The sequence below is a fragment of the Taeniopygia guttata genome, chromosome 7, assembly GCF_048771995.1.
Source record: "Taeniopygia guttata chromosome 7, bTaeGut7.mat, whole genome shotgun sequence".
Classification (NCBI taxonomy): Eukaryota; Metazoa; Chordata; class Aves; order Passeriformes; family Estrildidae; genus Taeniopygia; species Taeniopygia guttata.
In genome coordinates, this window is record NC_133032.1 from 17,189,005 (window position 1) to 17,205,991 (window position 16,987).

The window sequence follows — 16,987 nt, forward strand, 5'->3', positions numbered from 1 at the left end:
AGCAGGAGCAAAACTAATAAAAAAGTTAGATAGTACATCAGGGAAATTAAAGGAATGAAAGCTTGAAAATAATAGCTCTGTCCAGCAGTTTTCGCTTCAGTTTTCAAATGCAGTATATAACTTTTTAAATGCATTTTTGTATCAGGAAAATGGTTGGCGACAGTAGGTTATGGCAGCAGTGAATAAGGCAGATGGCAGACAAGCATTTGTGAGTTTGCCATGCGTTTGTTCCCAGATTGCCCCGGTTGCAGCCACGGCACGCGTTCCTGCTGGAGCCCGGCCGCCCGGCTCCACGGCCGCCAGATGGAAACAGCTGGATGAGGAGATGGGCCGGCACACGGGAGCGCAGCCGCGCACTGCCCCGCCCAGAGAAAACGGGGAGCAAACATCTTCCGGAAGAAATTCATTCAAGGGGTTAATGACAGTCTTGAGATGCTGGAGTACTGTACTTACCCGGTTTATTCCAGTGCCCATAAGAACATGCTGAGCATTGATATACATGTCAAAACGTATTGATAGACAAGATTTAATTCCTCGAATCAAGAAATCCAAAGTTGCAATTTTCCATACTCGGACACACCTCTACCAACCCACAAATATGTTTTATCCCCACTGATGTTTGTAGCAAATTTGGTTTCAGCACATATTTTCTTTGTTTTCTATTACATCACCCAAAGGAATTGAAAATACCAAAAACTTGCTCAAAAGTGGAGATCTTAACCTCTGCAATTACAGAGCTTTCATATTATGGCAGAGACATGGTGCACAGTTACCTAATCTGAACGATGATTCTGGAAAGAAAATAAGAACTTGACTCTGGAAAGAAAGAACAAAGAAAAGGTCCCCAGTCAAACAGGGAAACCAGAGCCACAAAAGACATCATTAGATGTCTTTTAGATTAACAAGGGTTAATCTAACACAAGTGAAAAGAGACATTACTCACCTTTAAACTGGCACTGGCCTTCATGGTCACACTTCTCAGACAAAGGACACTTTGTCTTATTTACCCACTTTGGGCAAGGCAATGCCCAAAGCAGCAAGAATTAAGACAGGAATAACTGAGAACAGAATCAGGAGAGGTGACAGGCCCAAGCTGAGCAACCACAAAATGTCTGAGGAATCAGTAAGCAGGCTGCAGTGTCTCACTGCCTTTTTGCTGTGGACACGCCAGGAAACCAGTCCTGGAGCTGAACAAAGTTACTGAATAGAGCAGTGGCAAACTTAACTCCAGCTGACATCCATGACATGGTTACTGCTCAGGCTCCCATCCAAATATAAGGCTCACCACCGGGGCCAAGGTGCATCATGCTGGAGAGCCAAACAAGAAACAAAAGAGGACAAGTCCATTAGCTGTGAGGTTTGCTCTGCCCTGCTCCTGTGGGCTGCTCTGTCAGCACAGCAGCTTATGTGAACCATGCCAGAGTGATGGGGACAGCAGAGGAGCAGCTTTGCTGGTCCAGCCCCTCAGGAAGACTTTCCTGCATGGCAGGACTCCTGAGCTACTCTGCTTGATGCTTCTATTTATTTATTCAGCACAAGCTGAAAAATGCACTCATCTGACACAGACCACTGCTGCTACTTGTTCTGAACTTTGTCTGTAATCATCAGCCATGAGTTTTCTCTTTGCAGCTGCAAAAAGTCCACAAAACACAAAAGTCTGATAGTAAAACTAGGCAGAAAGGGTGACCTAGATGTCAAAGCTGGGAACCAGTTCTGCTGCATCCTGAGACAGCAGGATGTGGAGACAACCAAAGCAAAGTTTAAATGGGTGTTAGGCACCCAAGTGCTCTCCTAGGAGTGTCTGCCTCTGGAAGTGACATTATTATATTTTAAGTGCATCTTCAGATGCTATTTGTACGTATATATCTGAGTTACTACCAGTGCAGAAAGTAGCTCAGCATTATCTGACTTCTGGAAATACACGTTTTGTATCCCTGCCCCAATTCCATACAGTGGCTTTCACGAGTGGGCACAGGAGCATTTAGCCTGAAGTATTTCTCTGGATGCTCACATTTACCTTTTTAGATACATCTGTCTGTTTCTAAAGGCAGAGGATTCTCCACTGGAGTAACTGCAGAGCAGACTGTTCAAGTTTTGCTTCACATAAAAGCTGCTTGTTCAGCTCCCATGAGGTCTGACATATTTTGGCCAGTATTCCATAGTTCAGAGTTTTCCTGAAGGCATTTTGAGGGGTGCTCCACTAAACAGCCAGTGGATAGAAGAAGTGGCAATGTAGGATTGTTTTAATGCTTAAAGCTGCTGCACAGATTGACACAGGCCCTTCTCTGATTGCTGCCCACAAGGATATAACTGACTACAACCTTTCTGCAATGTCATCACTCCCAAATACAAAATAAATCCTGAAACATGGGGCACCTCACAGCACATTCCCATATAACCCCAGCTATGGAGTGAAAGCATAAATCCATCCTGATGTCACCTGCTTCCCATGGGGCTCTGGTGCCATGGTGAAAGGCAGACATTCTAAACCACCCCACATCACACCTGCAGTGAATGCAACTAGGATCAACTCTTGTGATCCTGAGAACACCTCTGTAACTCTGTGAGAGCCTCAGGGTGCCTACCTTTGGGGTGCAGGGTCTCTCGTTGCTGCTGTGATCTGGATTAACACATAGAAACAAGTTTGTTTTATTTTTAATTCTGCCAGTAGGCTGAGTGGCAATGCTCTCTCCCTCCCCACATGGTGCTTCCCCTCCATAAGCTCTTGCTGATCCTAGAAAACACTTACCACAGATCTCTGCAAAGCATCCCTCTCACCTGGGGCTGCAGTGTTTGCCTTCAAAAAGTCAACATCTGCCTCACTGTGCTACCTGAGCCTTCAGAGTGTTTTAAAGCAGGAAATGCCACTCTCTAGCCACGCTGCCAGGGACAGATTTCTACTCCTGCACATGACACACTTGGAATTGTTGATATGTACTTTACCCGGGACTGACCTCATGCCAAATACTCACTTTTATTGCTTATGTTGGGATCTTTGCCAACACACACAGAATTTTCTTGGTAATTAGTGGAAAATACTGACTTCTGTGGCTCCTGGTGTGTAGCTCTCACCTATCACACAAAATTTATTTTGCCTCCTTGGCAGCCTGCAAGATCTTGGCTGCATTGGATGACAGGGAACTTACAAGCTTGCATTTACAATTGGTAAAACAGGAAAATAAACAGATACCCTAAACCCCAGAAACACCTTCAGAGTGATAACTGGGTCCCTGCAGGAGCGTGGGGGCTGGCAATGGCAAGGCACAAATAGGTGGGCCACCAAGCACTGGGCAGGAGTCAGGGGTGGCTCCCACTCCTCTGACAGCCCCACAGATTTTACTCAGCATTTCACATGAAGACAAATTCCAGATTTCCCTGCTCACCAATATTTGGGATTTGACAGGAGTTCAAAACACCATACTCAAGGCAGCTGGGGGAATATCTTGGTAAACACACTCCACAGCAAGGGGAGCAATGTGAGTGCAGCCCAAGCTGTGCAGGAGCCAGAGGAGCAGCCCCATGAGAGAAACAGGCACTGAAAGACAGTTCCAGTTTAATGAGCCCTAACAAAGCCTGGTTTATGGATTAGCCTGATCGTGAGGTTCATCCTCCTAGCAGGCAAAGGCTACATCTATACTGACTTGTCACACAGCCCTGGAGTTTGCACCCTGCCTGTGCTCACACATAGAAGGTTTTAGCACTGAAGCTCAGTACAGCAGTGTCCAGATGACACACCTGCAACATCCAGCCCAACCGTACTGCTTTCACTAAAAATCATATTCCATGTGACCAATTTCCTTGGTCACTTTTCCTGGCTACTTTAGGTAACCAATTCTGAAAACTTTTTATCTTCCCTTTCTTCTCTTTTTGTGCCCCCTGCGCTTGCAAGTCACTGGTGTGTACTGGGCTGGGCACTGGAAAGGCTGCTGTGCTGTCTCCTGGCTCTGCAGGAGGGTTCATCCTTCACTAACACTATTGGAAAACTGACAATAGCTTAGGTGTGAGGCTAAACCTGACATCAGAGCTGCAGGTCAAAAAGGGAACACCAGTGGGGCTTTTCCTCCCACCAGTGCAAGAGAAAGAGAATGTCAGATTCCTCCTAATGCTGGGGGAGGTTTCCAAACCAAGGATGGACACAGAGCACTGAACAAGCCAGTCCCCACTTTCCATGGCAGTACCTGTGACTCCTGCTTTAGCTTCCTCCACTGCCAGTATCCTCACCAGTCAATGCCAAGCTGCTTCTCTGCTGCAGCTTCAGACCAACCCCTCTTGATTTAGGCTACAGAGAGAGAACTTCAAAGGAAGCTGTGAGCAGACCACAATTCTTCCTTCAGTGAGGGGGCATGAAGGAGATGTAGAGACTCAGTGTTGCACTGTATTTGAAATGATTGAGAAGACTGAACATTTGGATTGCTGAACATGCACTGCTGGGGTTTGGGATTTTTTTGAACACAATTTAAACCCAAGGTACCCAATGTATTGTAACACATTTGGAAATGATGCCTTTTCTCCAAATGGCAAGAAGGACTTTCAGGAGAAGCTCACAGTTTGCCATGAGGAAGGGATTTGCAAATCCAACTGACCTTGCAGCAGCTTGCGACAGATATTCCACCTCCTCCACATCTATTTCATCATTGGCCTCTGCCTACTTTAAATAAAAGTACTCAGCTGGACTTCAAACCTCCCTTTTTGTGAGGTATCTTGTCTGGTGATGTCTAACTCACCTCGCAGCAATCTCAGTGTAACTGAATTCCAATACTTTAGTGGAAGATGTCATATGAGGGTTGTTGCATGGTATAAACAGTATATCTCCAGCATCATGATGCTGGAAAACATGAAAGGGGATAAAAGAACAGATAACAAATTAGAGGAATCTCTCACCTTCCCTTTTTGAGAACAGAGTAGGTGCTGGATTTAAGCAGTGAGCAACAGCATGGTGCTAAGTTCTTTTGAGTTTAGTAAGTCATCCTTCCAGCAAGCTTTAGGATACACTACCTTATGAATATTAATCTGCAGAATGAGTAATTGTAATAGTTTGTACAATAGTGACAGAGTTAGTAAACATTAAAAAAAAAAAAGAGGCAAAGAGAAAAGCTTAGCATTCAATCTCTAGGCTTGGTAGCAAGAAAGAAAAATTACAGGCAACACAGCACTTGGAAATAAATCCTGGTTGGCTGCCAAATATATATTTCAAAATAATGCCTAATTGCCTCAGGAAATACATTAATCAAAGGTTCCCAGAGGTCTAAGAACCATTTGCTCCAATTGACCAAGGCAGAGTACTGATAAACACCTGAGTAATGTAAGGAGCTATACATGTCCTTGAGGCAAAATAGATGAGAAATACAAATGGACATCTAAATAAAAGCTCTTAAACAAGCTCCTTGAGCATCTCACTGACATCACTCTTGGGCGAGATCAAAGAAAAATGTTACTCTGACCACAAAACCAGCAACAGACATTCAATAATCACTGAATCATGCTGTCCAAATTAAGATTTAGAAAAGGCATCAAGAAGAATATCTCTGTGGTGTGGCCCAGATCATGGAGAGAGACAGTCAGGACAGTATGGAGAAATGATCAGATTATGCAAGGGCTCTGCTGAAGAGCATAACTCCAAATGTCCATGACTGAGGCAGGGGGAGAATGTGCTGAAAAGCTGAAGAAGAGCTGGACCCCTCAAAGCACAGGTCAGGCTTCCTCCTCTCAGTGCCTCAGCTCCCTGGAGTCAGCTCAGGGCACCATCAGTGCCGTGCTGCAGGGGGACCCTGGGGAAGTTTGCTGGGGGCAGTGGCAGTGCCACCCCACCCCTCACACCCCTCTGTCAGGCACAGGCCCCTGCCCTTGGCTTGCAGCCCTGCCAGCACTAGCCAGAGCACCAGGGTCTCTTCTTGCCTTACCTGGTTTGCTCAGCAATGCCTTTGATGCACACACATCCTGGCCCTCCTCTCCATGCATTACATAAGCTTCCTAGGGCTGAGGTGTAGTTGCTAAGCAGTAATTTTGCACGACTAAAAAAGAAACCCATGATTGCTAGGTTCACTAAATGTTTTTTCCCCCAACTGCAATATAATTATAGCTATAATAAAAATATTGCAGAACATTCATCAGCAAGCAAAATTTAGGTCAGGAACAAAGTGAGTACATCATATATGCCTTTTAGTAGCCTTTTTTCCTTACTTTGCCATTTCAGGGGGGAAGGACCAGAAAAGTTTGTTATTGCATCAAATCATAAATAACAGGTTTTCCCATCCTGTCAGCTAACCTGACATTAGCAGTAGCTCATGTTCTTGTTTCAGAAGGCAGCTTGTTTCCCTCGTCACAGAGCTCTCCTAAAGGCTTGCCAGAGGTTCCCTGCACACAGGCTCTGCACACAGTGTTTTCCTGAGCTCTGCAGTCTGAAATGGGGATGCCCATACATCCCTCCAGTGGGGAGCTGTAGTTTAATCCATTTTCCCCATTTTTTTCTGTGTCTAACTGCCCTTTGATAAGGTGCTGCCAGAGAGCTGCAGTGTCTGCCAAGCTGTCCACACGTGCCCCCCAGCACTGAGACAACAGGGGCAACTGAACCAGAGACAGCACTTACTCGTCCTGGCAATCAATTGCTTCAGAGAACAAATCAACTTGGTGATAGCCCTTGCTTCTCATAGGCCTAGATTATTTATACTATTGTCACTTAACTAATACAAATATTAAAAATACCCTTCCCTGTGTTTAATTAAAAAATTGAATAAATGGAACTCAAATCATGCAATTTGCTTGTCTGCCTGTGCAAAGCATCTTCCTGGTTAGCAAAAAGAAATATCAAATTCACTGCAAAGACAATGTTTTTGCTGCACTACTTGTTTAAAAGATTGCCACTCAGGAAAGGTCAGAATTTCACTACAATAGTAACAAAAACAAGATTAAAATGGAGGCTTTTGCCTACACACTTAACAAAAAATTACAATTAGAGAATAAGGGAAAGTTACTGCATATAGATTCCTGGGATTCCAAGTCAAGAAAGCACTTCATTGACTGCTGGGGTCCTCCATCCCACATTTCTGACCCTAACACGACCCGCATAGTCAAAGCCAAGAGATGTGCACTCTGTAGGGGCTGCTCTGTTCTGTGGGCTGAGCAGAGTGGTTGGCAGACAGTGTCAGCCTGAATTAGTTGACTATTGATATTATGTGGTGTTGACCACATTCTGAAGCTATATCACCCTTGGCATGTAGATTCCTCCCCAGCCCATAGAAAGTGAGGCATGGGAAGAGCAGAGGGTGTTGATGCCAGCAGGGCCTGGCTGCCTGACCCCGGGCTCTGCTGCAGCTGCTGTCACCACTCACAGGGGCAGCACGGAAAAGCTGCATTTCTTGACATGGGCTTTTGGAGGGTGATTCTGTTTACTTTTGGGTGTGGGGGGTTGTAGGGTCTTTGCTTGCTTTGTCTTTGGAGTTTTTGTTGTTTTTTTTTTTTTCTTTCAGCGGTGGCTCCCATTTAGGTTTTCCTCCTTTCCTGCAGAAACTTCCATTATTATAATCCCTTGTTAAGCCGTGCTAGAGAGGGGGCATCTCCTGCAGGAGGCTGGTGCTCACTAGTAGCCAACAAGCCTTGTTTGCCCCTCCCCGTGTGCACAGACCATCCCCAGAGCAAATCTAGGCTTGCTATTTTCGGCAGGCTTTGCTCTCACTGATCCAGCTGTCGGTGGCCGCCTCTGCTCCCAAATGCAGCTGAAAGCACCTGGAGGGGAGCAGCTGTGTCAGCAGCACCCGGCTGGGTATTTCACACCAGAAGAAAAGGTAATTATTCTAATTGCTGCCATTTACTACGTGCTTCCTGCTACACGCTTTGGAAAGGGGAACTCCAGCTACCCAGCGCAGGGGAACGAGAGCTGCCGGGGGCTCCTGTGGCTGCCCGAGGACACGAAGGGAATGCCAGCGGCACAGCCAGGGCTGCGGGACACAGCCCGGGCTGTGCCAGCTCCTGCAGGACACGGCCCTGGCTGTGCCAGCTCCTGCGGGACACGGCCCTGGCTGTGCCAGCTCCTGCTGGGGCTTTGGCAAGAGGGTGCTGCTGCCACAGCTGGCTGGGAATGCGCTGTCAGGGCAAGCACAGGACGGGCGGTACAAACACTGCAGTGAAACCCTCCCCGGCAGTGCCCGGATAACTTCCCTTCTCCCCATCACAGAGCCCTGCCAGGGGCTGAGAGCTGAGCGCAGGGACAGGACACTCACTGCAAGGGATGCCCAGGGGAAGGCAGGGGTGATGGATGGCCTGAGGAGCCATCCAAAACACAGGGCTGAGTGAGGAAATGCATCCGAAAGTGTCAGGGCAGCAGCGGGCAACACAGCATGTTTAGGAGTTGGCTTGCAGCAAGGGAGTGGTGAACGCGTGCTGCTGCTGGAGTGCAAGGCAGATGTGACTGAGCAGCGTATGGGCCACTCCTTTTGGGCTGGGGGGAGGCAAGGCTATGGCCAGAGACATTGAGTTTTCCATCTGTTGCAGTTCTTTGCCATAAATAAAGTGATAATGTGCTCTAATTAGAACAGGAACTATAACAGCAAGCCACTTTCAATACTACAAATGACTGAAAAAACCTCAAACTAAACCATACTTCAGATTCCCTCAAAACTTCCCCCATTCTGCCTCCTCAGTAGCCCCCAGCCCAGAGCAGCATTCCCCACATGCTTCCCAGTGCACATCCCCAGCTTCACCTTTTCCTTCCTGGGAACCTTCAATCCCCAGTTCAGGAGAGCTGCAGAAGGGCCATCTTCCACCATCTCACCTCTCCTCCCCTAGCCAGACATGCAAGGCAGGTGGGATGCAGTGAGGCACCTTATTGCTGTCAGCTGTGCTGTGCTGACAGCACAGCTGGTTCTGATCACTCAGGGATTATTCCTCCTCGTTCTCCTGCTCCAGGTGGTGTTTGCAGGGTTGACCAAAGTACTTGCACCAGAGCTGAACCTTTGAAGTGGAAAGGAAATGTCCTAGGATGTCTCTGCATGTGAAATTTGGTGGTGTATCCATCTACTGTGGGCAGCCACAGTTGTGTAATTGTGAACAGCCATTCCAGTTCACATATATTTTATGAAGCAGTAGATGGCTTGACAGTACTTTTCTTGGTTTATTTAAGAGTTCTGAAGCCTTCTTGAGAGGCATCTTGGACAAGGAAGAAAGGAGTTTTCAGAGTAGACAGGAATTTGTAAGAACCTTAGCAACATGTCAGGATCCAAAATATTTAGAATAGTCTCGTCAAAACTGGTAAAATTCTAACTCATTTCTTTAAGTCACAGGTTGTTTGGCATTAAAGTGCCAATGTAAGAAATGAAACAATCAGTATTTTTGAACTAAGTTCAGTAAGTAAAAATAAATAGCATAATGTTAGAGTTCTAAAGCAAAATTTAATAAATTAATATATGCATGCCAGATAAAAATACAAAATTACAATTGAAATAGCAATAATAATAAAGGAACACTGTTCAGTATTGCAGATTTCACTGCAACCACTATAAACATCATGGAGAATTACTTAAAGTAACACTTAAAGTACAATTTTGTTTCTGTTAAAAACAAATTTCTATATGATGAAAACATGGAAAGAAACCCAAGAAGAAATCAGCCCCAAAAGTAGAAGAGAAGAATATGAAATGTCAATAAAAGGCCAAAGGCTCCATTTCACATAAGTCTGCCTTCTTTTTAGTATCAGAAACCAATTACATAGAACAAAAAAGCAAATTCACAACAGGTTTACACGGAGAAACATGCTGAATTACAATCACAAACTATCCAGAACAAAGATGCTGCACCAGGTCAGTTGTTTTCTTCATGGAATGAGTCTCACCAGAACAGGGAGAACAGGGAGCAAATCATGCAATAGCTTTAGGCATTTTGTTTTTTATTTTAACATGATAAACACCCAGGATTACTAGTACTGGAAAGTATGTGTTAACCTTTTTCAACATCAGCTGAATGGCACTACAGAAACGACAAAGAGTTCCTTCATTTTTATCCTGAATACATCGAAAGCTCTAGCAAATATGGAATTCAGTGACAAGCGCCATTAAATTACTTTAAAATATTCCTTCATCCATAGAACACTGTTGCTTCCTTTTTTATTACAAAACCCCCAAAATATTCAAAATAAAATGTCTTCATTTTTTATAAGCATCTCCACCACAAGTCTCTGATAGCGGATGTCGTTCAGCGCAGCCATCGCGTCCAGCTCCGGCGCTCTCATAAGAGTTGGTCCAAAAACTATGCCCAGGTTTTCTGCACTCATCAGGTTCTCCTTTTCATGGAGCGTTACTCTGTAAAAAAAAAACAAACCAGTGATTCTCACATTTCTTCTGTGCCAAACCATGCCTGCATATGCTTGAAAATCAGGGAAACTGGACAGAAATGTGTGCCTTTCCCCAAGGAGAGGCCACTGTTTCCAGCAGGTCGCATGTGGGAGGGTCAGGTGAAACACTTGGGAGTGAGTGAAAGGAAATGCTCTGTGGGCTTGTGGTGAGTCAGTGTCTGTCCTCCTCAGAGCACACAGACCATGCTCACTTGCACTGCATGAACAACTCCTTTGGTATACAAAAACTACAAACTCAGGATTTTTCTTCTGTTTCTCCCTTTCTGCCTTAGTTTTTAGCTGAAAACAGGTCAGACTGATGTTAACGAGTTGCTGTGACTCCAGTCTGTAAGTATTCCAAATAAAGGAGCTGTGTCTGATTGCTGAATTCAGCACAAAGGCAATGGCCTGTTGAGCAGCACAGCTCCTTTTAGCAAAGCATTAAACAGAAGTTTAAAAATAGTGAATTTTGTCACCTTTCTACCTAATCATTCACCTATACCAGAAAATGATGTGCAAAAGCAACTTGCTAGGTAGAGCAGCAGCAGCTAATCTTGAACAGGGTGAGGAAAAATGAACTTCACACATCACAAGCTGCAAGGTGGAATTTTTTGTTCCTATGTCTCTCAACCCTTTGTCTGTTTTAAAACACCCATTAGAAATGTCACTGAAATAAAGGGACAACTCAGGCAGAAATTCAGTAGCTGAATTTTGCCTGAGGCACTCAGCAGAGTCAACACAGTCCTACTAGTAGAAGAACTACAAAATGAAAAAAGGCAGAAGAGACCTTAAAATAAAGTAGTTTTTCTATGGAAAGGCAATGATTCTTACATATTGACAGTAAGTTCATGTTACTTGAGAAATTAAAATGGAGACCCTAACATGCCACCTTGGTTTTGCTTTGCAAGGGATAATCCTGTGTCTGAGTTTTGCTGTTGTGCACAGTACCACTCCTGCCACAGGCCCTTTCCAGGATTTGGTGGGTCTTGACCTGACTTTTCTGGAGGTGCTAACATGGATTTTTGCTAAAAACGAGTGTGGCTTAGAGTTCTTCGCAGCTATTCCACCCACCTCTTCAGATGTGCCATGAGATACCGTAATGTTTCACAGTGTGCAGGCGGCAGCAGCTTCAGCGCCTCATGGAGAATTTCCAGCTGTTCATCCGGATCCGTGGTTTCTGAAACACAGATGTTCAACTGTCACCACTCAAACAGCCAGAATTCACACACAGAAAGGCAACAACCTGGCCTGCACAGGAGATAGGGTCTCACAGCTCTGCTGGATTATTCATGGAGGATTTGGACAAAGAAAACTCCCTAAAGCAAACTGCACTCCACTGAAAGATTCCCTGCAGCCTACTAAAAAAAATCCTCTGGCAATCTTGCTGACTGGACTGGTTTTGCACAAATAATCTACAGGTTCAAGTGTGGGAGAGCAGAAGGTACTGGGAACTTTGCCATCAGTGCCTTTGGCTGTCTCCATATGACTTGGAAAAAGCCCTCTCTGAAGGAGCTGTAAGGCCAGCATGCAGTCCTTGTTTTCTATCCATGGCTACTTCACGCCTTTGCAGGTGTGGCTGGTGTGAACACATCACAGAAATGCTTCAGGCAGCCAGGATGTTTGGGAGGGATGTTCCAGCTGGGCTTACTGCTGTGCTTGTAGACCCACTTTCTGCAAGGCCAGCCCAAAGGTGGCTTTGGGAGAATGAGTGGTTATCAGCTTATGAAAACACTCAAAAAGAACAACTCCAGAAACAAACAACATCTTATTTCTAAACATTTCCAAAAGTCACTTTCTTTCTAGCACCATAAAACCAATACACTTCAAATAATCACTGTCAAGTATCCAGGACTCATGCAAGACACACCACTGATATAATCCATAATGTGTGATGAAAAGGAAACATTCCTGGAGACAAAGGCAAGGGAAAATGTAACCATGCTCAGGTAGCATCAGATGGTCAGCCGTAATATGCACTGCATATTTAGTCCTGCAATCCTTACTAAACTGGGCATGCAGGGTAAGAGCTGATGGGACAGCTATAAAACAAATAGGACAATCCTGCACAAAAAGTAGAAAGGGATAAGAATGAAAAGCAGACAAAAATGTGTTATACTTACTTGCAGACTCTATGAACTTTGGGTAGGCATCATATGTGATGAGTGGAATTGGCAAATCCCTGAAGTACAGTTTAAGTGCACCAGTGATAATATTGATATCTTCATACATATTCACAGAAATATCAGCTTTTTCCCCATCTGTGTGGAGAAGACACTGATATTAAAGCCTTGGAAATGTAAACAGATGTACAGCAGCATTCAAAAGAAAAATAATAACTAACTTAAGCAAACATTATTGAAAAGGAAACAACTACAGATTTTGGCTGTTGTACATAAAAACCATTACTGGACTGTGATGTTCATGGTTTTGACTGAAAATGGTTTTTAAGTGAAAACCTCAAGCATTTTATAAAGCAACACATCTTTTCTTTGTTTCAAATAATTACTATAAAATACAGTTTGGGCTTTTTTTTTTTTAAACCTGCCTGCCTCATCTTGCAGTATCTGTCTCGTATGAAGGTGTGGATGTTTAGCTATTTCTGAACACGCTGCATTGCAAAACAACACATTCATCAGCACTGAATGAAAAACCAGGGAGTTGGGGAAAAAATAACAGGCAGAAAAACAGCTTTGTCCACAGCTCCCCTATTTTATAGGGAAAACATGTGTTCACCATTTAACTACAACATACTACCTACTCCAACTGCAGCGGACACACATCCAGAACTTGGCTTCTCCAGCATGTCCCCACCCTGCTAACACTGCAGATGTTGTCCGAATCGGTCCAGTCCTCCAGACAAACAGGAAAGAGAGTTTCCAGTACAGATTCTGGACTTGATTTCTACTGGGACAGAGAGACTGCAGCTGGAAAGCCTTTAATTTTCCCACTGTCTTTTCTCAGAGAGAAGAGTTTATTCTCAGTGACCTTCTTTTAGTCTGTAATAATTCAAACTTTGTTTGCACTATTGCATTCATCTTATTATTTTGAAGCTTTCATCCAGAAAGATGGATTTAAGTTGCACAGCTCTCTTAAGGCACTTCACCACTCACCCTCTATCCCTCCCCCACCCCTCCGAGCAGAGTTTGACTTGCAAACTAGGGCAGTAGTTCTCAAAGCTTTGTCCTTCCTACACACATGGTTACTGGAGCACAGATACTGATGGAAGGAGAAAAGTAGATTTTTGTAATAAAGGCCAAAGTGAAGCTGATATGCTTTTCTGATGGGGCGTCTCCCCTCCTGCCAGCACAGCCATCGGACTCCTTCAGACCACCGGTGCAGTGGAGCATGAGACAGAGGCTCTGCAGAAAATCTGTGTATATTTTATACATCAGCACCAAGTTCCAGCATGCAGGAAAGACTGTACCTCTGTCAAATGCCATTTTGACATCTTCAATAAGATCACTAAATCCTGAGACTCGGTACAGTCCTTCAGAATTAAGACCTGCAATGAACATTTTAACAAGATTCAAATCAGTCCTAATTTTTACAGTTGCCTTCAACCAGGTTCTTCCCTTGGCAAGTTTTTCATTTAAGGTAGAAGAAGCAGACATGCTTTAAAAGCCTCATTGGGTTTTTCTTCCAGAATGAAACCTTATCCTGGGTTTGTAACTCTGACCATTGCAGTAGATGCCTTGTTCTATCAGCACTAAACTTTATTTATGAAAATTACTTCAGAGCTAAAGGAACACATTAAACCAATTACAGCTCATTTAAAAATAACTCAGATTAACATACTTTATAATCAGTCATTATTTCAGAATAAAAACAAGTACCCCAATTCTAGAAAAGGATACTCAGTGTGGGCTAGGGAAACTAACAAGAGTGAACACATTAATATGAACGCCCCTTGTTTTGCCACATTCAATTTTTAAAATGAATGTATTATTGGAAAGATAGGCATTAGTATGTAACTACAAAGCAGTAACTTCTCATTAAGCAATTTCTAGCAGAATCTATAAAAATTATAAATGGTATGAACCATGAAATAATGCACAGTATAATATTTGCTGTGCAGGGTAATTGGCAGTCATAAAATGTTTTGTGCAAATCTGTTTTGAGCAATCATACATTCAGCAGAAACCCAGATGACCCAGATCAATCTAAAAGGATTATCAGTAAAGCAACAGAAGTCCATTAACGATGCCTTACCTCTAGATTCAATTTCCCTAATGCACATATCTACCACCATTGGTCTCTTGGTGAAGTGTGCTTTTACTAGCGTGGTAAGGTCACAGCTGTACACTTTTTTGACATGCTTCAGGTCTGGCTTGCAGTCATTTGGGACCATCTTGGAACATTGCTTGTGCACATTTAAACCACAATCTGAGGGAAAAAATGAAAACATGATTAGGCTGGTGTTTGCTGAAAATGTATTCTGAGATCAGTGCTGTGGAGTACAAATGGCTCCGGCAGAATCCAACCTCAGCTCACAACAGTTACTTCTCTTCAGGGCTCTTAATCACCAAATACCTGAAGAAGGGTCAGCCAGGATTTCCTACCCAAGACATTTCTTCTGTTTCTAGGTGGTCTAACACAGAGTGACAAGCTTTCCATGTTTTTTCAAATCAAGAGCTAGGGATCAATTATGTTCCCCACCACTATTACATACGCTGCTGTGACAATGAAGACTTTTCTCCCAAGTTACTGGGGATTTCCTAACACTTCCATCTTCAATGTAGCCCTGGATCTGGCACTTTAGACATCTCCTGGGGGAGATGAAGGTAGGGACTGGGTTACGAACAGGCTAAAGCCCCTCTGCAGTGAGCTGGAAAGCAGTGCCAAAACCTGAGCCACTTCAGGGACATGTGTGGCAGCCCTGCCCTGCCTGGAGGGGAGCTGACCCCGGCACTGACCCGGTGACTCTGCCCAGTGCCATCTCTCCTTCTGCCATGCAGACTGCCAGGTGCTTGTCAGGAAACTGCCAAGCCCAGCGAGAACTGGCACCACACCCCAGCGAGGGCGGCTGCCACGCTCTGATGTGCAGGTGGGATGCACAGGGAACCCTGTTCTGCAAGTGTGCCTGCACCTTGCTGCCCTGCCCCGAGTGCCCTGCACTGGGATGTAGGAGCTTGAAGGATCGATGCCTTAATGAAAATCTGTGCTCTCTTCTCTCACTGCAGGACTGGGGATCTATCTACTGAGAATCTCTTCCTATTTTGTTCTTGCTGATTTTGCCAATACTTGTACTTCATTAAAGCTCCAAGTTGACTTAGTTCTTTCCTAAACAGTAAATCAGAAGTCATGGCTAAGGTTAATTTCCACTAAGTCAGCTGCAGCCTGCTGCTAAAAGCACTTTGTTTACTTAAAAGGCCTGTAAAACAACCAGATTTGTCACTTAGGATCCTCTGGTTGCAATTAAAGTTTGGCATGTCACCTTCAATCCATCAAAACTTGCTCAGATCCTGATCCAGATGAAATGCCTGATTAGAATTAATTCTCTGGAGGTCTTTCTGTGCAGGAGTGACCTCCATTCCCCATGAGGAGGGGGAACACATGGGCAGGGGCTGTGATGCTGAATTTCCCTCCTGGCTGCGGCTCTGGGCTGTGAACCCCAGCATGGGCAAAGCCCACCCAAACCACTGCAGGCACACGGTGCCCGCCAGGGCCCAGCCTGGGGCTGCTCTGCCCCAGCTCTCCCCAGCCCAGAGCCCACTGCTGCCCCTCCCCTGGGGGAAGCCTGCTTGGGCACCCAGGCTCCTCAGGGCTGGCAAAGAGGGAACAGTGACAGCCTTGCTCTCACCTGAGCACTTATTTAAACCCCACCTTTAGTCAAGCGCTCCAAGACCCCAAAGTGACCCCAAAGTGACCACATGCCCAGCATCTCCCTGCCTGTAGTTTCTGAGCACAGAACAAAGGAACTCTGAGCCTGCCAGCCAGCACGGGCAAGGGGAGCTCCCCCTTTGCTTTAAATATCTGTGCCCTGTCCACATTTTGCCTGAACTTTGACAAAGAAAGTCTCTCTGTGCTTTAAATAGGGAACCCACATTCACTGAAATGCGTGACCTGAGCCCTCCAGTGAGTCACTGCTCTAGCTGTAACACAGCAAGGAGAAGCTGTTCTTGCCTCCTCTGGGTCTTGTAGAACCAAATCAATAAATGTTTGCGGAAATGCACAGGTAAAGTAAGTCTTCTTTGGTGTAAGGTTTGAACGCTGGGTCATTAGTAACAACAGCACTTTTTAAAACAAGACAAAATACTGAAGAGGTGCTATTAAAGCAGTCTGCTTTCAAAATAAAAACAAAATTGAGTAAAAAGAAAAAATAGTCAAATAATTAGAGGTAACATCTTAACACACACTCAAGGGAAGCAAATTGAGACCACATAGGAAATCTTAAATCTTTACTTCCTTTATTTAGGACTAAACCTTAACATTACAGTAATAGTATTTACAAATGCTAATATAATTATTGTACATACAGTTCCTAAAATCACCTCAAGAACCACCTCTTCCAACAAGCATGAAGTATCTGTCTATCAAAAATTATGTCTACAACACTGGAATGGCAGCACTTCACTCGTGAGAACCCATGAAGGATTCTGTGAGTGAAATTACCTGCTTCACACAAACAACAATATAGCTTAGAGTTACATTTCTAGAAACCCAAGG

The 16,987-nt window shown here is 44.5% G+C and overlaps 1 protein-coding gene across 1 annotated transcript in view; it reads right to left on the reverse strand.

The window, feature by feature from the left end:
- Positions 1–9,363: 9,363 nt before the first annotated feature.
- Positions 9,364–16,987, reverse strand: part of CHN1 (chimerin 1) — a 92,135-nt gene continuing 84,511 nt past the window's right edge. The window contains exons 10-14 of the mRNA XM_030277521.4: positions 14,531–14,704; positions 13,746–13,823; positions 12,442–12,579; positions 11,393–11,498; positions 9,364–10,289 (exon numbers count right to left, since the gene is read on the reverse strand). Of these exons, the coding sequence (XP_030133381.1) occupies positions 10,118–10,289; positions 11,393–11,498; positions 12,442–12,579; positions 13,746–13,823; positions 14,531–14,704 (668 nt within the window). The 3' untranslated portion in view covers positions 9,364–10,117. The remainder of the gene's footprint in view (positions 10,290–11,392; positions 11,499–12,441; positions 12,580–13,745; positions 13,824–14,530; positions 14,705–16,987) is intronic.